General features: G+C 38.5%; 1 protein-coding gene across 1 annotated transcript; it reads left to right on the top strand.

Annotated features, from left to right (window-relative positions):
• Positions 1–151: 151 nt before the first annotated feature.
• SNX18 (sorting nexin 18) lies at positions 152–23,539 on the top strand. Its single transcript, XM_026716537.2, is given in 3 exon segments — positions 152–806; positions 809–2,119; positions 18,129–23,539. Coding segments are annotated over 3 exon segments (1,887 nt in total). The 5' UTR covers positions 152–484; the 3' UTR covers positions 18,383–23,539.
• Positions 23,540–23,811: the final 272 nt, after the last annotated feature.

Below are 23,811 nucleotides of genomic sequence, written 5' to 3'. Positions count from 1 at the left end.
CCACGCCGAACGCCAGAGGGCAGGCGGCGCACCGCGAAGCCAACCCAAAGCATCGGGCCGCCGCTCCGGCCCCATCGATGGGGGCGGCAGCTCTGGGCTCGGCTTCCCGGCCCTTTCTCTCGGCTCTGGATTAGTGAAACTGGCGACGTGGGACAGTCCCCCGGCCCGGCCCGGCCCCTTCCCTGGGCGCCTCGAAGCGGCACTCCGGCGCTCGGTTGGGGAGCGCGACCGCCGAAGGAGAGGGCTGCCTTTCCCGCCCTTCCCGGAGGAGCAGCGGAGAGGGAGCGGGGCTCGGGTTGAGGCGGAGAAGGCGCCCCGGGAGAGAGAGAGAGGCGGACCGGCCGTTGGCCCGCCAGAGGGGCGGGCAACGAGGCCGGCCGGCCGGCGGGGGCGCGAGTTGCGCCCGTTTGGCGGCGCTGTGAGGCGGCCCTTCGGCTTCCATCCCTGCCTGGGCGGCGACCAGAGCGGCGGCGGCGGCGGGGCCATGGCTTTGCTGCGGGCCCGCGCGCTGTACGACTTCAAGTCGGAGAACCCGGGCGAGATCTCGCTGCGGGAACACGAGGTGCTGAGCCTGTGCAGCGACCAGGAGATCGAGGGCTGGTTCGAGGGGGTGAACAGCCGCGGCGACCGCGGCCTCTTCCCGGCCTCCTACGTGCAGGTCATCCGAGCTCCGGTGGCCGAGCCGGCGCTCCCGCCCCCCGCGCCCGGCCCGGCCCGCTACGCGAACGTGCCGTCCGGTGGATTTGAGCCTCTGGCGGCGCCGGCGACCGCCTTCAACCCCCGCCCGTCGCCACCACCGCCCAGCATCACCAGCTGCCTCCGCCGGCCGCTGAGCCCTTCCAACTGCCTCCGCCGGCCGCCTCGTCGGGCTTCTCTTCCTTCCCGACGGCGCGCTCCTACGGCGGCTCTTCCTACCAAGCCAGCCAAGGCAGCGACGACGACTGGGACGATGACTGGGACGACAGCTCTACCGTGGCGGACGAGCCAGGCGTCCTGAGCTGCTCCTACCCGGACTACGAGAATGCGGCGATGGGAGTCGGCGGAGCCGGAGGCTCTGCCAGCAGGTATTCCCTTTCCACCCGGTCCGATCTGTCGCTGGGCTCCCGGAGCAGCCAGCCCGGCGGCCCCTTGCATCACCCGGCCGGCGGCGCCAAGAGCTCGGCCACCGTCAGCCGCAACTTGAACCGCTTCTCCACCTTCGTGAAATCCGGAGGCGAAGCTTTTGTGCTGGGTGAAGCGTCGGGTTTCGTGAAGGACGGGGACAAACTCTGCGTAGTGCTGGGCTCCTATGGGCCCGAGTGGCAGGAAAACCCTTACCCTTTCCAGTGCTCCATCGAAGACCCCACCAAGCAGACCAAATTCAAAGGCATGAAGAGCTACATTGCCTACAAGCTGGTGCCAAGCCACACAGGACAGCAGGTGAACCGGCGCTACAAGCACTTTGATTGGCTCTATGGCCGTCTTGTGGAGAAGTTCCCGGTCATCTCTGTACCCCACTTGCCAGAAAAACAAGCCACGGGGCGTTTTGAAGAGGACTTTATCTCCAAGCGCCGCAAAGGCTTAGCTTGGTGGATGGACCATATGTGCAGCCATCCTGTGTTGGCCCAGTGTGATGCCTTCCAGCATTTCCTCACCTGTCCCAGCACTGATGAGAAGGCCTGGAAGCAAGGCAAGCGCAGAGCTGAGAAGGACGAGATGGTGGGTGCTAACTTCTTCCTGACCATTAGCGTCCCTGCTGGTGGCCCTGCTGCTCTGGACTTGCAGGAGGTAGAAAGTAAAGTAGATGGCTTCAAAAGCTTCACCAAAAAGATGGATGAGAGCACCATTCAGTTGAACCAGACTGTCAATGAGTTTGCCCGCAAGCAGGTTGCTGGGTTCAAGAAGGAATACCAGAAAGTAGGACACTCCTTCAGGGGCCTCAGCCAAGCCTTTGAAATGGACCAGCAGGCTTTTTCAGTTGGCCTCAATCAGGCCATTGCCTTCACTGGGGAAGCTTATGATGCTATTGGTGAACTATTTGCCGACCAACCCAGACAAGACCTGGACCCAGTGATGGATTTATTAGCTCTGTATCAGGGACATCTGGCCAACTTCCCAGACATAATCCATGTCCAGAAAGGTAATGTAAAGCTTTAACTGTATAAATATGCTTTTAAAAAACTGATATAAATGTTATGGACACAAATCTTTCTTCAGGTTCTTTTTTTACTTATTGATAAAAACATCTCAGATGAGTAATTCACACCAATCTATTAAGAAAAAAATGAAAGTGTTTTGAACTGTAACAACTTTATTATGGCATAGATTTCTTGTAAGCTGTGACACAGGCTGTATTCTCTAGATTTCCCGATCTTTTGATTTCATTGCTTATATGTACAGAGGTACACAGAAAGAAAGAAATTATCTAAACTGAAAATAAGTTTCTTCATCTTTGCCTCAGATGATGTACATTTTAGGATGCAATCCTACATATACTTCATTAGACCTGAACTCCACTCAAATAGTAACTGCCATTACATCCATTAAAGTATAGACTTTATTAACAATCAGATGATTTTTACAGAACCATGAGATTTACAGTGATGGAATGGAGGATGGGCTCATCATAACTGGAGCCAACTACATCAAGCTTTTTACTCATTGTTCACTTGCAAAATTTTAGAAGTATTTAACATCTTAATTACTATGGATGTTCTGGTATAATATTGTGTGTTGTGTGTGCATGTATGCACATGTGTGTATTGGGGAGAGGAATTCTCTAACTCCCATTATCCTCCCCCCAATATGCATTTCTCTGCTCCAGACCCTTAAGGCATGCAGAACCTTTGTCTTTTACCTCACAGGTTTTAGCAAGGACGGAGATGCCTGTTATATCCACAGCTAAGTGTGGAGCACTTGACCAAAAGTTTGGATCCTTTAATTGAGGAAAATCCTAATGAATCACTCAGAAATTAATAGTGGCCAGCAACAATCACAACACAACTAACTAGGCATATATACACGACTAGAAATACTTATTGGCTCTTTTTCCCCATTATATTCATTTAAATGTGAAGCTGCATATTTGTTAACATTGGCAAATATATATTTGAATGTGAAAATTCTTACAAAGAAGGGAATTGGGGACAAGAGAAGAGAAATTAGTAGTTGTGTGTTTACATGGACATCTGAGATCCATCCTTCATCTGCTGGCATTTCATTTATTTTCCTTATTTCATTAAGTTAATTGCACGCGCACGCGCGCACACACACACACACACACACACACACACACACACACACATGTCAGTAAATTTTGGGCAGTTTACAAAACCTGATACTTAGTAAAAAGTTACAAACAAACAAAACCAGAGCCCTAACTAAGAACAATCACAGTAATAGAGACATACCAGCACCGTACACACAAACATTAACCCTAGGCCTGTTCTCAGCCTAAAATTATTTTGCTTTCACTGCCAATTTACAAATTATTTCTTTCTTTTAAATTTAAATAACAGTTGCAACTCATACATGAAAACTCAATCACTCTTTCTCTGGCTTCATTATCATACTGCTGCTACCCTGTGCATCTGACACAAATCACAGACTCTTCCTGTTTTTATTCTGTTCAAGTACAAGACTAGAGAACAAGGCTGTTGAGCTATTCTGGGCCAATGCCAATTTGTGTGTGTGTGTAATCTGAGGCAGTCATGGGCTCTGAGCATCAACCAGAGATGCTCAGTTTACAAGAAGAGAATAAGCAACTCAAGTGATCAGATTGGTTTTGGGGAAATACAAAAGGGCATCAGAAATCAAATTTGGCAAATAAACAGTTCTGTCCTTTTACTCTGCCTGTGTGCCTATCATTAGAATGTGCCACCATGGCAAAACAATAACATTGCCAGAAAAAGATTAAACCACATGTGAATGATAGCAAGAGACTAAGAGTAGATCTTCTTGTTTATTTGCTTAGATTCAGAATAGGCAAAATAGAAGGGGGGATCTCTAGGTTTGGAGAGAAATGGGTTCCTCCATTAACAATAAAAATGTTTTTGTAAAATAGTATATATACTTTTCAAGAAAAGACTAAAATTCAGAAGAAAAATTTGTAAGGATACTTTTAAAAAGGTTATATTTCTTTAACCAAAATACTGCTGTAGATGTCTATTCATTTAATTTATGTGCAGCTTGAAGCTCAAATACCTTATTATTTTGAAATATTTTGTTTCATTTTCCATGAAGGCCTGATACTCTTTGTAGTATCAATTGAGTAGTATCTTAATATGTTTTTATGAAGGAAAAATAAGCCAAATATCTTAATCAATTTCAGACCACATATGACTTGATTGCTTCATCAATTACTTATTTTTTAATTAGCTGGGTAATTATCTTTGGGCTAGGATCCAGAGTACTGTATATTATAAATCCATTATGATGGTAAGTAGTAAGTTTCATTGATCTAAATTTGTCAATGCAGAAGAAGATTTAATTTGGATTTGAGCCATATTTCTTGGCTCATTGCATTTTTGTTTTTGTGTATTCTTCTTCCCCAAGAATCAATTCCTGTGTTTAGTTTCTATGTAAGTTATGATACTGAAAAATTACATGGATTCTAATGTTTTGTCATTAAGAACTCTTCTATGAGAACTTTCTTCAGATAAATTTATAGTTAATTTTCATTTATAATGGTATGTTTGTCACACTTGTATCTGATTTCCTTTTTAGTTTTAATCTGCTAATGTAATTCTGAATAAGTAGGAAAGGATAAGGGAATCTGGCTGGTATTGGGTTTGATTTAAGGGGTTTTTTGCCATGCAGATGGAAACACTTGATGTAACAAAACATTGAGGAGGAAGAGAAAGATGGTGATACTTAGGCTGACTGTTTAAATAAGATCTCTGAGGAATATAAAGAGATATTTATAATAGTTTAAACATGAGTAATTCAGATTTAAATACAATATATATATTGTAATTACTAATATAGTATTCTATCATTAGATGTTATTCATGTATGAATATAGCAAGACTACTGTGATTAGATGGATGGATGGATGGATAGTGATAGTGTTATATTATCATTCTGATTTAAAATTAGAATCAATATAGATTTTTCCAAGACAGATTGCTTAATATAAAACTGATAAAAGGCCACTGTCCTAAACATTAGTTTGGATATTCTCATGGGTTTTGTGGCATCCTAACAAGAGAACAAGAAGGGCAATTGAATTGCTTTCCTCAGTTTTTAGTTCTTGAAGAATTTTCTGAATAAGCCAAGTGAGGGATACTTGTTTTAATCAAGTAATCTGATCTCTATTATATTTCAGTGCTATTCTTCAGACTCGTTTAAGGTAAGGCCTGTTCAATCAGTGCCAGTATGATTAGTGCTTAAATACTATTACATTACAGCAGACTAGCACAAAATGACTTGATGGTATTAATTCAGCCACTTAATATTTGAAGAACATCAAAATATGGAGATTATATATATTCAGATTATATATGTATTCAGCTTTGTTCAGGTATTTTTCCATGTCATTATAGTTGTGCTTTTAAAGTTGTAGCAACGTTTCGGCAGAATCTCATCTGCCATCAACAGGCTTCTGTATTGTGTTCGTCTGTGAGTCAGACTTTCACAGCCGTTTCTGTTTTAAATTTGGGGCTAGCCTACGTTGTGCCAGAATGTTTTTTTCTTAATCCTGATTGGTTGGGAGTCTTGGTCTGTGTTTATTGGCCTTGGAGTTTGCTGTGTTCTGCTTGATTGGTGTTTCTAATATCTTCTGTCTGTTTTGTAGCTTTTTTTTGTCTTGATTGGCTGGCAAAATTGTGTTTCCTGTATTGGAGGCTTTTAGGGCGGCTTGGCTCCGAGTAAATGGACAGCTATCATTTATTAGGAAGCTAGGTTTCATCTGGGTGCCTGGTTGGGGTGTGTTTGAGCTGGAGGTATCGGGGGGGTCTGTTTGTGCCCAGGTGTTTGGCTGGCTCGTGGTGTGGAGATTTTTTTGTTTGAGAGTGCAGGCTTCCAAATAATTGACAGTCTGGTGGAGTCATCTCTTCTATACTCGGAGCCAAGCCGCACTAAAAGCCTCCAATACAGGAAACACAATGTTGCCAGCCACGAAGCCGAAAGCACCAGCCTGAGGATGGCGAGTGGGACCTCGTCGAAACGTCACCAAGATAATCTTACATGGGAAAAGACCCGAACACACCTAGATACACACACACATATATGCATTTTAGTATATATTTGAATTTTCAGTAATGTGTCTGTATGTGTGTGTGTGTGTGTGTGTGTGTGTGTACCTAAAAGCAATTTTTAAAGGTTTTTTTAACTACAAGTTGCTTGCATCCGTATTGGAAGTACCAAGGTGCTTCCAGGTTGAAAAGATTAGCTGGTAACATCATCGTTGCTCAGGGGAGGCCCAGTTGGGGCTCCTTTTATGCCCCGTGTATGTTAATGTGCCCACTGAAGTGGTACCTATCTATCTACTCGTGATTACACTCTTTCAAACTGCTAGATTGGGAGAAGCAAATGGTGAGCTCACCTCGTCATTCAGGGTCTCAAACACGGACTTGCTAATCATCAACCCAGTGTCCTACCCACGTAAACTACCTTCAGATTTTAAGTACAAACTACAGATTTTAGTATTGTGTAATCTGACAGTGCCAATCTCTTGATAATTGATTAAATTGCTAGTTGGGACTGGGTTTTTAATACCTTTGGTGGAGGAACATTGACCCATAAAGCAAAATATTTGTAGCTCAGAGTTGCAATGAGTGGTCCTTGGTGTTCGCTGAGCTGGGGCTGCTTTCTTTTCTTGTGTTTTTTCAGACACTTTATTACTCAAACTAGGTGCACTGCAAGAAAACAGTCCCAGCTCAGAGAGCACCAAAAACATTGACACATTAATGGCATTCTTCACAAAACACTGACAACCTAGTTTTGCCAACAGGCCTGTGGACTAAATAGTGGGATGGACCCTATCAAGTGACTTATTTGATTGATTGAGTCAGTAGTGGTATTCTACTGGTTCAGCCCGGTTCTACAAAGCCAGTAGAGGCGATGAGCAGTGGAGATGGAACTGGTTCTCTCCGCCGCTTTGCTCTTTGGCCCACCTGCCCTCCCAGGCTCCCATACTCATTTTTATCCTCTGAATTTGAAGTGCAGCTGCTTTGCGCGGCACAACAGAGTGCCGCGCGGCAGTTGCTGAAGTGACCAGGAGAGTGCAGGCTTGCAGGAGGTGAGTTAGAACACCTGTGCGGGTTTGGCGCCCGCCCGCAAAGGTTGTGCACACGCACAAAGCACTCCCACCAAGCCACACCCACTGAACCGGTGGTAACAATATTTGAATCCTACCACTGGATCCTACCACTGGGGCGTAGGTGAGTTATTGCTATTTTTTTATATGGGGTTTTTATCTTTATAAGCAGCCTGGAGTCACTAAGAGCCAGCTAGGCAACCATATACATTTTCTTAAATAAATAAACATGTCACATCCTATTCAAATGAGGTATGAGTATTCCCTTAAAAGAAAAACCAATAATGGATATTTCCAACTATTAGAAAACTTGTTTGTAAATCAGCCCATGTTAGAATTAATCTACATTGGGAAAATCATATTACCTGGGATTAGTTCTCTTTACCATCTAGAAATTGCCTCTGAAATGTTGTCAAGGAGGTCCTTGATCACTCTATGCATGCATATAAAAACTATGTCTGTATATAACCCTTTGCAGAATGTTTTTATTTATTTTATTTTTAAGAAAAAATATATTTATATATGACTGTTCAACTCACTCTCAATGATTCCAGGTGGCTTACGAGGACAAGACCCACAAAACCCACCCGTACCCACACCCTTGACATCTCAAGACAGAGGTCACTTGATTAGAGCTTCACAAATTGTAGCTTGTAGAGCTAAACAGACAGCCTGAAATCCACATTCTGTATCTGCTTTATAATCTCAAATAGATTAGCAAAAACAAGAACAAACCATCAGAAACACAGATACTTAGTGAGTTGGCGATGGACTAGTATACACTGGGCACAGCAGTTTCTGCAGTGAAATACTGTATGATGATACCAAAGTGATAAGTGTACAATGATGTACGTATACAAATGCTGCCCTTATGTAGTTGCATAAGGATGGCTACTACAGTTACATAAGTTATTGCCTTTGCATGACTATATCATCTTGTTTCATCCATGGACAATCATGATCAGATGCTGAGTTTTGCCTCTTAATAGCAAAATAAGCTGATATGATATAAATGCTGAAGAACGTTTCAGTGTTGCTCAAATACACACTTAGCATCCGCTGGTATAAGAGTTTATCAGTACAAGCACTCCTCATTTAGTGACCACGATGGGGACCAGCAAATTGGTTGTTAGTGATGCCATCACAACATGAACCATCACAATTTTACCATTTTACTCCAGCTTTTCTTTGCTTTAGAGACCTGCAAAGATTGTAAACATGGCTATCTGGGACAAAGTTACTTTTTCATCAGTGTCATAACTGGAATGGTCACTATCAGAGGCAGTCGCTAAATGAAGACTACCTGAACTGAGGCTCTTAAGGGTCTGAGATATTCCAAAATGTGTATTTTGTTAATTATATTTTAAAATCTGCAGTATACTTTACAGTTTCTGCAGTGATATTATAGTCAATAAAGTGCTGGACTTAAAAGACAGGACATTTAGACCTGAAGACTGCTAACTGACTTTCCTTTAGTAAACTTAAGGGATAAAAAAAATGCATGCATTGTATGTTAGACTCTGCTTTCTTGCACAAAAGAAAAGTTTGTAAATCTTGTAAAAATGCAGTTGTAATTCATTTAATTCAAATCTCAATGTGCTTCTGAGTATTTGTAATCATAAAGCAAGAACACCCTTGAGTGGGATTGTATGGCAAGTACAGGGGACAGTTGTGCTACCCAGCAAAAGATGGATCACTGAATGAGTACTGTCAAGTCAATATAATATTGACTACCTAGATAATTTCCAGAATAATTTACCTTCAAACTGGCCTTTTAACCCTTTTGTGGTATATTCACTGCTGATATAACTGAATCTGTCACCTTGTCACTGGTCATTCTCTTCCTCTTTTTCCTTCAACTTTTCCTAATTATTTATTTCCACATAATGATGTGTCCAAACATGATACAAGGACTACACAAGTTTAATAAAAGCAATTTATAAAGGATAATGTAAAGTTAAGGCAGAGTATTTACTATGCTAGTGCTGCTGTCTATGCAGAGCCCAGTCAATCTCCTATTTTAATGAGTCATAAGGAATGAAGCATGTAGTAATATTGAAGAGCACAAATGACAGGAATATCTAATCAAAGTAGCAATTCATAATTGAGCCTATTGATAGTCAGTAAGGTGAGCATATTTTCAGTTTCCAGCATATTTCCATCCCATTGGCTGTCCCACAGGTTTAAGAGCTTATCTTATGAACAAAACCCTCAAAGGTCAGAAATGTTCACAAAGTATTATAAAGATAAAGTTATTCATCTCTACTTTATCTTGGATGTAGCAAATCTAATCAGTTGTCACCAATGCTGTCCATCAGCTTTCAGATGGTGTATCTTTTACCACTAAGGCAAGTTATATCTATTCAGGGATTCCCCAGCCTCAGTTACTCATGCTTTTACCACTTTATTCTAATGTAGGATTACCTTTGACAATTGCTTGAGATCTGCAGATAGATTACTAATGAGGTCTTGTTTTTTGTATTTGCTATTCTTTCCAGTTCAGTTAAAAGTTTGAGTTAGTTTTATGTACTGTATATGTATGTGTATTACTGCCATAGGCCACCAACCCCCAGGCAAGCAGTGGGCAAGCACATTCATGTGTGCGGCTCCATTTGGGCCGGCAGCATTCCATTCGTGCAAGCAGTGGCTATGTTAACCCGCAACTTGTGCAAATGAGGCTGCACACACTCATGCCTAAACCTACTGCTTGCATGAAACCTTCCTCTCCCCCCACCGCCAGTTTGCAAAGCCAGAACAGTTGGAGACTACTCTGTTCACTATTACTACTAATAGCAAGAACAGAATAAGAAGTTAGCAAATGGTGTTAAACTTTTACATACCTTGACTATCAGTGGTTCTTGAATGTGCTTGTTACGATTTACAAGTCCTCAAAAGCAGAATTTTCAATGAAGGTGTCCTGTTTGCTATCTGATATGACGGCAGTGGGCTATCAAGAAGAATATTCATTTGTTTCGTAGCTCATTAGCAAAGAGTTCAGCTAACACTTTCCTTTTCTATCTATTCCACACTATGAAAACTTTTATTGACGTAATGTAAGTTATCTAACTTTAAGTTAACATTATTTTTGTTTTATTATATTTTATTATTGTTGTTATATTTAGATTTTAATTTTAACATGAGATTGTCATTCAAAAGACATATATATGTAAATAAAACTATTACTGCTTAGCTATTTCTAGCAACAGCTAAATTTTGTATTTCTTCCTTCTCTCCCTTTCTCTTTCTCTCTCTCCCTTTCCTTCCTGTCTTCCCTCCTTTGCAGTCTTTCTGGAAAATCTTTGAATGCTGGAAAGAAGTAAAGGGAAAATTGTGATTGAACAAAGTAATTGTTCTGAAGCAATAACAATGGAAGAATCATATGCATAAGATGGTAGATATGTTTTCCATTCCTGTCCAAATATGAAACTTTGGACTCCTGAGCCTTTCACGATAAGAAGATATTCTTGTTCTAAGCAATACATGCTGCCTCATCTCCATCTATACTATTGGTTATACTTTTTCCTCCCCTTTGTCTCTCTGCTTTAATTCAAGGCTTACTGAGTTACAAAGCTGGAATCTGCTGTGCTTAGAAAGATAGATCAGCACTTTGACTCCAGGATGTTAAAGGGTACCAAAGCTGTCCATTGCTCAGGGATGTGTAGCACCATTGTTTATCAAAACAAAAACAAATGAAAAACTTGGTGCTTAATGGAAATGCAGCTGATAGCAAATAGGCTATCTATATGCAAGGTCATAGAGTTAATCAAACTATTCTATATAATTTATAAAATACTTAGGTCTTGAGAAAACCGGAGAACTTCCATTTTAGAACAATAAGAAAGGTAGGATGGAATACATGCCATCCCCAAACTTGGCATACTGTTTTTGCTGAACCTTCTGGCAAATAAATTTGCTTTTGCATGCTACCCAATTTTTTCATGTAGGGGATGGGTTTTTTACCAATGGGAACAGCTAAATAAATGTTGACTATCCTTCCGTGACTATTTACATCCAAAAATAATTTTAATTCCCCCAAATGCTAGAATCTTAAGAGAAAGACAAAGCCCAGGTTAATGTTGGCTTGTTAGGAAAAATCAAGCTAGAGATCCTAATTCAAATTTTATCTCCAAACGAACTATTTATAAACATATCCTGATTTGTTTAACAACTCTTACTGAATGCAGGTGAATTCAGTTGGAAGGATGCAATAGCCCCTTTGCTCCTTCAAAAGTCAGCCATTCTGGGTTGCATGACCCAGATAATTTTAGAAGAATTTTCACTAGATTTCCTTCATATTTTGACCACCCTTAATATGATATAAAGTAATAGATATCTCTTGGAGACGTGTCTCTATTCAATTTCTGTTTGGTTGTTGATGTAACCAGGACCAAGAAATGTGAGGAGAGAACTGGGAGCTGTGGTTTACCTCCCACTTTGCTTTAGGTTCATCCAGTGGCAATCCAAAACCCACTCAGACTTTTCATTGCCAGAGTTCAAAAGTTTCACATTAAACTTTGTTCATATGCAATATCATGAAATGCAAAACTTTTGAGTGTTAGGAAATTCGGAAGCAGAATAGTTGGCAGTCTAACAGAAGAAATAACTCCATTTAGATTAAATTAGATCCAGGTAAACAGTTTAGCCATAGAAGAAGAAACATTCCCAAGACTGTAGCAAAATCTATCTCAATCAAACAATAAAATGTATTGAAGAAAATATAAGCAGAATAATGAAGAAAGAATCAAGATACAAGATAAAAGTAAATAAAATTTTGCACTGGAAGACTCTTCTACTTAACTCTGGATAAAGTGATAAACTATTCTATGCCAGTAGACCTCATCTTTAAATGGAATCTTATGTATCTGCCTTATTTGATGCAGAGAATCAATCAAAAATTTTGGCTGTCCACAGGAGCAAAAAGAAATAAGAACAAAGAGCTTCAGGTGATAGCAACAGCAATAGCATTTAGACTTATAGACTTATATATTCGTGGTGTTTTACAGTATATTGCCCCCAACAATCTGGATCCTTATTTTACCAACTTTGGAAGGATGAAAGTCAACCTTGAGCCAGTCAGGATCGAACTCTTGGCTGTGGGCAGAGTTAGCCTGCAGTACTGCATTCTAATCACTGTGCCCTGTCCAGTGGGGAATAGAGTACAGGTAGTTCTCAACTTACGACCACAACTGAGCCCAAAATTTCTGTTGCTAAGCAAGGCAATTGTTGAGTTAATTTTGCTCCATTTTACATCTTACCAGAGTTGCTAAGTAAATCTCTGCAGCTCTTAAATTAGTAACATGGTTGTTAAATCAATCTGACCTCCCCATTGCCTTTGCTTGCCAGAAGGTCACAAAAGATGATCATATGACTCCAGGACACTGCAATATCATAAATATGAGCCAGGTGCAAAGCATCCAAATTTTGATCAGGTGACTATATGGAATGTGGATGCTACAATGGTTGTAAGAGTGAAAAACAGTCATAAGTCACTTTTTCAATGCCACTGTAACTTTGAACAATCACTAAATGGAATGTAAGTCGAAGACTACCTTTACAGAGACAGGTGAAGAGCCATTTGTGGGGCAGTTATTCTCAAAATTACCTAGGCAGTTGAGAATGAGTCTTGTTCATTTTCAGGGGTGACTGAGATGTGAGTAGAGGAAGGTATGAATTGGATCATTTTGTTAATCAACTGAAAAGGCCAGCCAGGACCAGACTGCATTCCAGAAGCATAAAATGAAATTGCACAAACTACCTGAGAGTTTCATGTTGCCAGTAGTTGATTCACAATGGACTTGATTGTGATTACAATTATAAGTAAGCTACTTAATTTTTTTTAAATGTCAGCTAAAGGTATTTTGTATGCCTGCTGAAAAAGGTAAATATCTAAGTCTAGAATTTGTTTTTGTAATCAATGTCTTGATTATATCTTTTGTAAAATGGAAAAGCAGTAGGGGCAATTAAGATTAATTTAGAATACCTCCCGATTTATTTTATTTTGGTAGCTTATACTTGTACATACCAATTCAGTCAAGTTGATGACTGAAGTTGATTAAAATCTAGTTTTAGCATTCTGTTTATACTAATCACAATGTGAAATAATATTCAGACTAATTGAAACTTTTCCAACAATGAACCTGTTCACAAATGAGGTATTATATGTCCATATTTTTATTTCTGAACTTCAGTAATTTGAAAGTGTTCCTTAAGCCAACATTCTGTGAGTTGTAGTCTATATGTCTTCAAATTGCCAAAGTTGAGAAACATTAGTTTTGTCTAATAATTTTGGAAGTGTCAGATAAAGAATGCTCCATTCAGCAATTTCCACATAGTGAGATGGGATGACGTTGGTGGGAACAGCATCATGATCTAGACTCCTGTCAAAGTCATAGATGTGAGATAGGCAGTCATTAATTATCCAAATAAATCTAAGGCTTCCCCTTTTGGGGGGGTACATTGAAGTTGTAAATATGTACCCAGAAGACTGAACTTGGATCACAGGTTGTCCATCAACTATTTTGCAGATTTTGACACCTCCCTTTCTGTGCTCATGGTTCCGACTCATGTTATGCTTATTGGAGCATACCAGGCAAATATTACCTGGAAAAAGCAGAGACACTTTTGCAAAACATCCCAATTAAGTGCAGTCTGGGGGGAAATATTTTGCTAGGCCACATGAATGGATGGGTGGGACAGAATTAGAGAGTACAATTGGAAAGCCATTTGGAAACCCAAAGATGAATGAGAATGATGATTATTTGATGAGTATCTACTTTTGAAAAGGTGTCTTTGTTTTTAATCAAGCATATGTTTGCTTGTGCTTACACATGGTAAAGGAATGAAATTACTTGGATTGAAACTGAAGCAAGAATGCTGGAAAAAGTATTCCAGAGATTTGTTCCAGGATAATAGCACTGTGTCAAAGAATTGAAATGTAACAAATGTTATCAGGGTTAGCATCCAAGAAAAATATGGCTAACAGCTAAACTGAATCTGCTTTTTTACCATTTCACTGGTTCCATTTATGCCTACAAAAGCAACAGAAAGCAAGCCTAACTGCTTCACCCAATGGCAAACTTTTGGAGTTATCTAATAACTGCTATGATACCTTCTATCAATAATTTCTTCTACAGGCTAACCATCCTTTCTATAACTGTTTCTGATACAACTTGGCTTTCATTCTTTTTATCATCTTAGTAGTCTTCCGGATTTGGTTTTACTTCTTTAGTAATGAACAGATGAAAAATTATTGTAATTAAAATTTTGTTATTTAAAAAACACTTAAAGCACATGTTTTTAATTGTAAAACATAAATTTTGCATACTTTCATCAAATCTGTTCCGTGATACAGAATTTTTAAGCTATTGCTTCCAGCAAAGACTTTCAAGCTAAAGTGAACTCATATCTTGGTGTCCTCTGTGCATATGTACCATTTCTTGTTTTTCAGTTATCTGAAATTTAGGGAAAGTGGTTTTTCAGGATATTAATATTCAATAACTTCAGAATTTGAGTGCAGAAAAATAACAATAACTGCATGGAATCAAATTCAGTTCACTCACTGATGGATCTGTTCCTCTCAGAAACATAGTATCTACCTGTAATAGTTTCCTGATTTGGACCTGGTGATTTGTCTCAGTATTACTGTAACTGTCAATACCAAATGTGTGAGATAGATAAAGATCTGTATCAGTTTATGCTCTTGAATGGTGCAATATGTTTTTGATGGGATTGTGCAGAGTTTGTACCGTAGAACAAAAAATTGGACTTTGGAAACTATAATCATTGAAACGGAGATTGCATACCGTCTTGAACCATACTAAAAGGTTAATGTAAGCATTTTATTTAAGAAAAGAAAGTAATTAAAAAAAATTGTTATATTTTAATGTTGTCATTACACTAAGAATTATATTAAGCTTCTATAGCAATGCAATACTAACCTTTCATAACATATCTGGGTATGAAACCCCTTATCAGGTTTTGGTGATAAACCAAATATAAGGGGTTAGTTTTACTTTTCTGGGAAGAGAACTGCTTTTAAGAATAATATTCACTGAATTAGTCAAGACAGAAGATTACTTGCAACAAGGAAGAGGAAAGCAGGGGTCTGGGATATCTGAAGAGCCATCTCACTAGGCTAGTGGAAGAGGCCAGTTATGGACTCCATCTGCGAAAATAATTTCAGTGGGTGGAGCCAAGGAGAAGATCTTTCTCCACTGTGGCCCTAGCCCTGTGGAATACTCTACCACCATAGAGTAGAGTATGTCGCCACCCTTTTGGTCTTCTCAAAGGATATTACAATTTAGTTCTGTTGGTTGGTTTGGTGCCCTGAGTGGGGGCAGGGAGGGCACTCACTGCTGATGGGGTTGACAAGATAAGAAGACCTCCTTTCATTGCTATCTGTCTCTTGATCCTGGGGTGGTTGTTGTTGGGTTTTGTTTGGTTTTGGTATAATTTTTAATTTGCACAGTTTTAATATCTTAATTATTTTTCTGTTTACTTATGATCTGTAGAGAGTCACCTGTGGAGGTGGAGATGAATGGCATATAAACTGTGGAGATGAATGGCATATAAATTTAAATAAATGAATAATAAATGGGATGTCATTAAGAAAGGATAGGTAAAGGTTTTTTGGTTAATTGCTTTATAGCTTCCCCTAGCCCCTAGTCCTCTGTGTAAGAAGCTACAGAAACCACGCAGAGACCAACTATTCTTAGTTGGTCGGTGTGTGGTTCCCGTAGTTCTTATTTTGAAAGTAGATTTTTCTGAGGTAAATGGGACAACAGTCTTAAGTCTCCCTAGTTCCAACAGAGTGGGTCTGTTACAGTTTCTGTTGTCTAGGGAGCTCTCGTGCCTGCATTGTGGAATCTTCTCCCAATCTTCCTTCAGCGATAGGATTCTCTATGATACCCATTTTTAAAGATATAGTCTATACCTTTTTAAAACAAAGTGCAGGTAGTCCTCAGCTTACAAACACAATTGCAACCAGCATTTCAGTTGCTAAGTGATGCAGCTCAAACAAGTCATTATCTGTTTAAAATTGATCCATTTTTACAACCATTTTTACCCCAGTCATTAAACTAATTGCTGTTCTCCTTAAGCTATTTGGTCATGAAATGTGTCACACAATCATTAAGTGAATCAGCTTCCCCAGTTGATTTTGCTTGTCAGATGCCTGCTGGAAGGTCACAAATTGCAATCACATGATCACAAGATGCTGCCACTGTTGTAAATGCTAGCTGGTTGCAATTTGTAATTTTGAGGACAAATTGTAAGTCACTTTTTCAAGGCTATCATAGTTTTGGTCATCCTTAAATGAACAGTGGTAAGTCAAGGACTACCTATATAGAGAATGTGAAAATAATATCTAACCAGTTCATCCCTTCCAACCACCACTTGTGGTAAATATTTTACAAACTTAGGACACTCCCAGAATCAATCAGCTCACTCAACTGTTACGCTTATAGTACCACCTACTAGTGTAAGACATAGATTTTCTAGGACATAGAGTTCTAGGAGTCTTGGAAATCCTGATGCTATTTAGAAACTTGCATGTCAGTAATGAATTCAGAATAATGGTTCCTTGAAATTTGGCAACCATTGTATCTCACAGTACTTTTATGAATTGACTCTGCGAAAGAGATTCCTCAGCAATTTGAAAGAGCTTCTTCAGCAAAGTCTCTTGGAAAGTTTTAGAAAGTTTAAAGCAACTGCTCCAACAAGCTTACTTGTTCCATACAATGCTCACATATTCTACTTGTAAGACTCAGGAGGCAGTTTGGCTTAATCTAGTGATAGCTGCATCTTTTTTTAATCCAGTAGGTAAAATGACCTAGTAATTAAAATCCTATTATGGCTGGTTAATGTTAAAATGATTTTAACATAATGCTGGTTTGAGGAGACATTGATTCCAGGGTTACCTTTCAGAGTTGCCTTTCTTGCAGATCCAGCCTGCCTTAATCTCTGACAACAGACTCGGGAAGGATGGAGACACCCTGGGACACTATTGATTTATGTTGGGAGGTTTATGGCCACTGTTTTTTTTAAAAAAATAGATTAAGGGAAGCTAGGACAAATGTTTGATATGTATGTCTTTCTGAATTTGGAGAAGTACAAATTTAGTCGCAGATTTAGATGTACTAAAATGTGTGTAGCATTTGACATTTTTTAAATGGCTTATCTGAAAGATTTACAAAATAAAATTAACAGAACTATGAGAACATATCCAAAACATGATTATATGTTTCAGACTTTTATGCAATTACAATGTGATTTTCAACCAGCTGGGTGAGGAATTCTGGGACCTGAGGTCCACAAGTCTTAAAAGTTGGGCACCTCTGTTCTAAATGGTTTTTCGAATTTGATTTTATTTACTTCAAATGACTCTGTGCAGACAAAGGTTGAAGTCTGTTTAAGCAAACAAGAAAATTCTAGGGAGTGGTTCAAAATATCTCTAGCGATACCAAATGTTCTCAGTGAAAAAAGAATTCTTATTTGGTTAAGAAACAAATTTGGATGATATTTTGTTCACTTTTACTTACTTTTTGTTCCCTATTCTTAAATACAGAACATTACAGAATGTGGAGAGATAATATCTTAGATTAATAACCACAATATTTACCTACTATTTTGAAAGAGAAAAGCTATTCCAATTCAAGCATGTATTAGATTCAAGGCAAAACATACGTCTGAGTTGCTGAATTTTTGTGGTTTTTGTTTAGTCAAACAAATCAGACATAGGTTATAATATTCAAAATGACAAGATTTATACCTGCAATGCATGTCATATAGCATTGTAACCATTTATAATTTCTGTATAAATTAGTAATATCTTTTAATATTTTTCATCTTTCAATAATTGGTTTTTTTTTTGTTACTTTTATCCAACGTGCAGGAGCCCTTACCAAAGTGAAGGAAAGTAAGCGGCATGTAGAAGAAGGAAAAATGGAAATCCAGAAGGCTGATGGGATTCAGGATCGTTGTAACATTATTTCATTTGCCACTTTGGCGGAGATTCACCATTTCCATAGAATTCGAGTCAGGGACTTCAAATCACAAATGCAGCATTTCTTACAACAGCAAATCCTTTTTTTTCAAAAAGTGACCCAAAAGTTAGAAGAAGCTCTTCACAAATATGACAACGTTTAATGTTGCTTAATTAATAAACTTTACAATGGTGGCTATTTCTTGGATTGCAGATGGAATCAACCACAGAAGCAAATGCTGCTCTAATGACCGTTAACACCTCTCAGGGTGTTTTGCAAAGCTCTTTTTTTGTAATTGTTCTGAATTCCAGAACCTAATAATTGCATAAGGAGAAAATAATTATGCATTCATAGCAGAGACTATACTATACATTGTAACTAAATTATACCCAAAATGCCTACACTACCATCATAATGTCTTTTGAAATAATGATTATACTATTTGCCTTATTGCTTTTTTGAAATATGGTATTTTAGTGCATATGCTATAGACCTCAACATGTCGAGGTCTTTAAGGAAGTAGGCTAATGCCCACTTCATATGCCTTTTAAAAATTCTCCTTGGTTTGAATTTCTTAAATTCAGCCAATTCTCTGTTTACAAATTCCTATTAGAGCAGCTATGCGATTTTGTGCCTTTAGCATTTTTCTTTTTTTTTTTTCTAGTAATGACATTTTTATGATTGAATGAAGGGTGGCAGCTCTGACAGGGCTTGATTTCAAACCTCATAGTGACTCAAAAATAACTAGTGATATAACTTGCACACTAGACACTATGATAAATGTTGGTAAAGCAACAACAAAATTTAAAATCATTTTAGATTCTGTGTTGATTGAATAATACTATTTATTATTTTTACCAGAATATTAAGTACACAAGCAACAATGCAGCATTGCTGTATTTCCTTTCTTAATATGTCAGCATAAAATTTTTCTGTGTAATACATCTTTGGATAGAAATTTGGACCATTTATCTAATAAAAGGATACTGAATTTATATCAATGGGATACGACTAAAGGTTCAAAGAATAATGCTTGCATGCATGTGTCTGTTGTTTGGAAGATTTTTCTGGCAGTTGATTTGTTTGATTCTAAACATGGGCCCACATTGTCACTTGAAACTTGCTAATGCCAAAAAGCATTACTGTTCAGTGAAGGTATTTGTTGGTTAGAAAAAAAAATACATGTATATTAACATATTTTGTGCTCATGATTCCTGTTCTTTAGAGGGTTAAGAATCCACTGCGTGAAAATGTTAATTGAGGCCTTAACACAAAGAGATGTTGGAAAAGGTATCAACTTACATGCCCTCTATCACTTTCTTCTGGTGGTGTCTCCTAGTGGTGGCTGGGAGAATCAACCTATTTCTGTATTGTATTAGAATGCTTTTTGAATATGTTCTGGAACCTGATACATTCACCAGGTTTTAGTAAATCAATCTAATTGTAGCCCTACAAGTTTGTTTATACTGGGCTGTTAATTTACTGCTAGAAAAAAAAACTTTTTAAAAGAACTTACTGAATAGTATATCCAATTCAACTTGGTTGAAGAATGACATCTAGTTATTTCTCTACTGCATAGATATGGCATATTTAAATTGGTTCCAAATTTAGAAAAATGATATTCTCCTGGCTTGATACTGTACAGAAGTACATCTGGATATTGTTGGAGAAAAAATTCACACCATACATTGAAGTTGCTCCAGTCTTCCTGCTTGAAGTTCCAGTAGCAACATTACAGTACACAGGCATGGAGATTGATTGCTTGGGCCCAAATGTTTTCTTTTATTTGAAAACTTTTTTTTAAGTAGAGTTTTATTCCAGCATTTTAAAATATAATTGATAAAATTCTAGAAAAATACATAGCTAATTATACACAATCAAGTTAACTTTCTGCATGTTGACCAAAACATATAATTTTATGGTGGTCATAAAAATGTTAAGACTTCCTTAGGTTAAGATTGACTCCTATTGGTTGAATCTATGAAGTTTGTTAACAAAGTGCCATCTTAGGTTTTTGTTTATTTGTTTGTTTGTTTACCTCTATACCTGGCTAACTGCTCTGAAATTTTCAGCTGAGCTTCATTTCCAGAGAAAGAAATAGCCAACTGAAAATGGCTCTGTGAAAAAGCAGAGCTAGTGACCACAGTGGAATGAAAAGCCAGTGAATAGATTGGCTCTTTTAAATTCCTCTGTGGACAAGGGAAGGATGTGAGATCAGTCACAAGTGCTCCAAACAGTTGCTCCCTGCAAGGATATCACAACACAGTGGTGTCCAGCAGATTTTAGAGTCCTGGGAAATGGGACAAGTCACTTTGCTCAAACTACAGTTGATGCGTTTGAAAGGAAACTGGGTTTGTGACATTCCATTTTTAATGGGAAAACCTTCAGAAATCCTTTATTAACTACTTTTCAGTTATGAGGTATAAAAATTTATTTTAAAAAGCTGTCTGACAGCTAAAGAATCAATCTTCAAGGAGGGGCAGACAGAGAAGAGGGAAAGACTCTGCCTTGTTTTTAATTTCCCTCAATAAAATAATATAAACATGGAATGTATGAAGTAGGGATAATATTAGGACAAATGAACAAGTGCTGCAGTTTTATTTGTTAAAGAAAATGGTGCCAACATTCTAGATGTATATATGCATTCTATATTGTGCTTGTCTGAATATAAAAGCTTACGCAGTAGCTTTTGTTTGAGAAATTATAGCAATTTTTATTCTTCCTGATTCTTATCCTTCCTGATGCTAATGAAGTGAAGCATTTTGGTTAGAGACAGTAATTCCTACGGTCTCATTGAAGTGCTTCTCATGTGAATATGTTCCATAGATAGATAAAGATTCAGATTTATATGTCTATACCAACTAATACATAAATATGCAAAGCAAATTTAAAATCTGCTGGTTGAAGCTCTACCCCTTTGATATGAGGATTGGATGCATAAGGGAGTTGGGCCATCGATTGTGCACTTATGGCCATCACCATGACTAGTCACCACTACATCAAAACACTACTATTACTGATGTTTTTAAATATAGAAAGATATTGCATATCCATATGAAAAGATGCCTGTGTTACCATTTTAAAAGGCCAAACTATCCTTATAGATTTATGGCAAGAAAGACATTCTTCTATTCTTTTACTAAAACAAATCCACTAATTTTATATATAACTTCGTTCACTCACAACTTTAAACTGTTATTAGAATGGGATTGTGTGTGTAAATTAGGCAATTATGAATTGTTCTACAAATCATCATTAGGTCCTGTGCAGAGCACATTGGACAGCAAGTGTTTTCATGTAGTTTCAATCATTTACAGCATCTTCAGCATCGTCCCAAGGCACATTAATAATTTTAAGATCTTCCTTAAGTGTCTGGCATCAAGTTTTCCAAGGCCAGCCTTGTCTTCTCTTTCTTCCAGAAGGTGTGTTGGCATAGTGCAGTTTTTGGATGCCGGTCTTTAAGATATGGTCAACAAGCTGCATGTGATGTTCATCCACAGTTCTCGATAGGTGTTCTAGATTTGATCTTTGTAGCACGTCTTCATTAATGATGTGGTCACGATAATGAAACATGGAGGATTCTTCTCCAGATGAGCTGTTCAGAGCATCCATGCATGGGAGGTGCTTCCTTCTCTCATCTGATAGGTTGAGCTGAATTCTGAGGACACTCCTCCCTCAAGGCTCCTCCTTAGTTTCCCCAGTTTTGTCTCAGCTGTCGTAACAGATGGGCTTTCTTGACTTGGCTGGATTCTCTGCAACGAACATTTAACCATTTAATCATCTTGATTGTACACTTCCACATTCCACAAGCATATATTGCAGCTGTATATCAACACTCTTGAAGAGTTTTATTTCTGTGGCTTATGGCTACCGTAGAACAAATTGGACGCAGGCGTCAAAATACGGCTGCCACTCCATTTGATGATTAAAGTTCTCTGTACCTCCATCAATAGACATAATGCTATCAAGATAAATTTATGTTCTACAAATGATGGTTTAAAATCCTGGCTTGATATTATCTGAGAACTACATTCAGATGAACGAAAGTGTGATGACCCAGGGTGGGATACAAAAGAAACAAAATCACCAAAAATAGGTGAAGCCCCTTTTATTCCTTCACTTTTCTTCCATGCTCCAAATATCCTTGACAGGAGACAAAAAACTCCCACATAAGCAGTTACAAGAAGGAGGAAATGTCGTTTAAATTATAAAGAGTAAAAAACAACACAAACCAGGCAAGATAAGGGCTGGAAGACGCCCACAGATATCAGAACACACACTAGGAAGGACGCCAAACTCAGGTACAATAAACTAGAGATATTTCCACTCTTTGTTTCCAGCACTTGCCAGTACACATGTCCGTCCTCTTATCCAGTTGTCACAGCTGCAGCCCATGAAGAAAATCAAGGCCCCCTCCTCCCAAGTAGACCACGTCTCTATCCTCTCCTCCCTGCATGCCCTAGGATGGAGAGGGGATAAGCATGGGTCCTCTGACTGCCCAGCCAGCCTCTGCCCTTCCCCAGCCTCCTCCACAATCTCTGGAGCCACACTTCCACTCCGCTGTTCCTCCTCTCCCTCAGAGTCAGTCTCCACCAGGGTCATGACAGAAAGGCATCGTCTGATTTGAAGATCTGAAATGACAGTGAAACAACCATAAAGAACAGGTTAGAACGGAATGTAGCACATGAGTAAAAAGAAAAAAACTTCCCTTGAATTTTGTTATTGTAGTTGAGTAACTTGCTCAAGTATTTCAAATGATTCCTTAAATTACACATCTGTATAACTTAAGAAATAATTTAAAATATTTCCACAATAGTTTGGAAGTACTGATAGGATTTGTTTCTGTGAATATATTAAATAAGCTTTGTCACTGGATTTTTTTTTTAAATGTGGATGTTATAGCATGTTAGAATTAATAAGGAGGCAAGTGGGAATACATACACAGGTTGTTTACTTAGTTTTGGAATAGGAAGATATATAGCTGCATTTCTCAGTTGTTGCTTTTTTCAGTGGAATTCTTTCAAATACCAGTAACCACAAGCTAATTCTTGTCCAGAACTTCTTGTTTCTTTTCATGGGAAATGGACAACTTTCTGTTCTGAGTTTCTTCTCCCCCTAAACACTCAGTGTTCTAGTTTGTTTATTTTTAACTTATAATGATGGGTGAATTCACTCATTGCAGCATAATATTATATGCAAACCATGACATTTAGTTTTGTTCAGTGAACTGTTCTTTAAAAAAAAATTTATCTGGGGAAAAAAGCATGATAATAATGCAGTGTTGGATTATTTCTTTTTAATTACTGATTTGTTTCAAAAACACTTACGTTGTTGTCAGCGTTAGCCTTGACTTTCCACAGTTGCAGTTTAGGCACAATCACTCTCAACTGAAACATAACATAATATTGTACACTGAGGCTTCCTGAACAATTTTATTTAAGCACATTAACTGGGTTGAATACTAGCTTTAAAGAGTTCTATTATCAGTCTGTTAAAATTTTCAAATTCTTATCTGTTATTTTGGATATATATTTCTTGTTAGATACCTTTAGCTTGTAAATATACTCAGGTTTAAATTTGTTAAAATAACTT

This window comes from Pseudonaja textilis, chromosome 2 (assembly GCF_049901715.1).
Source record: "Pseudonaja textilis isolate UNSWEBS1 chromosome 2, rPseTex1.2, whole genome shotgun sequence".
NCBI classification, from domain to species: domain Eukaryota; kingdom Metazoa; phylum Chordata; class Lepidosauria; order Squamata; family Elapidae; genus Pseudonaja; species Pseudonaja textilis.
Note: the sequence above shows the minus strand (reverse complement) of the source record. Positions and strands in the feature narration are given on the sequence as shown.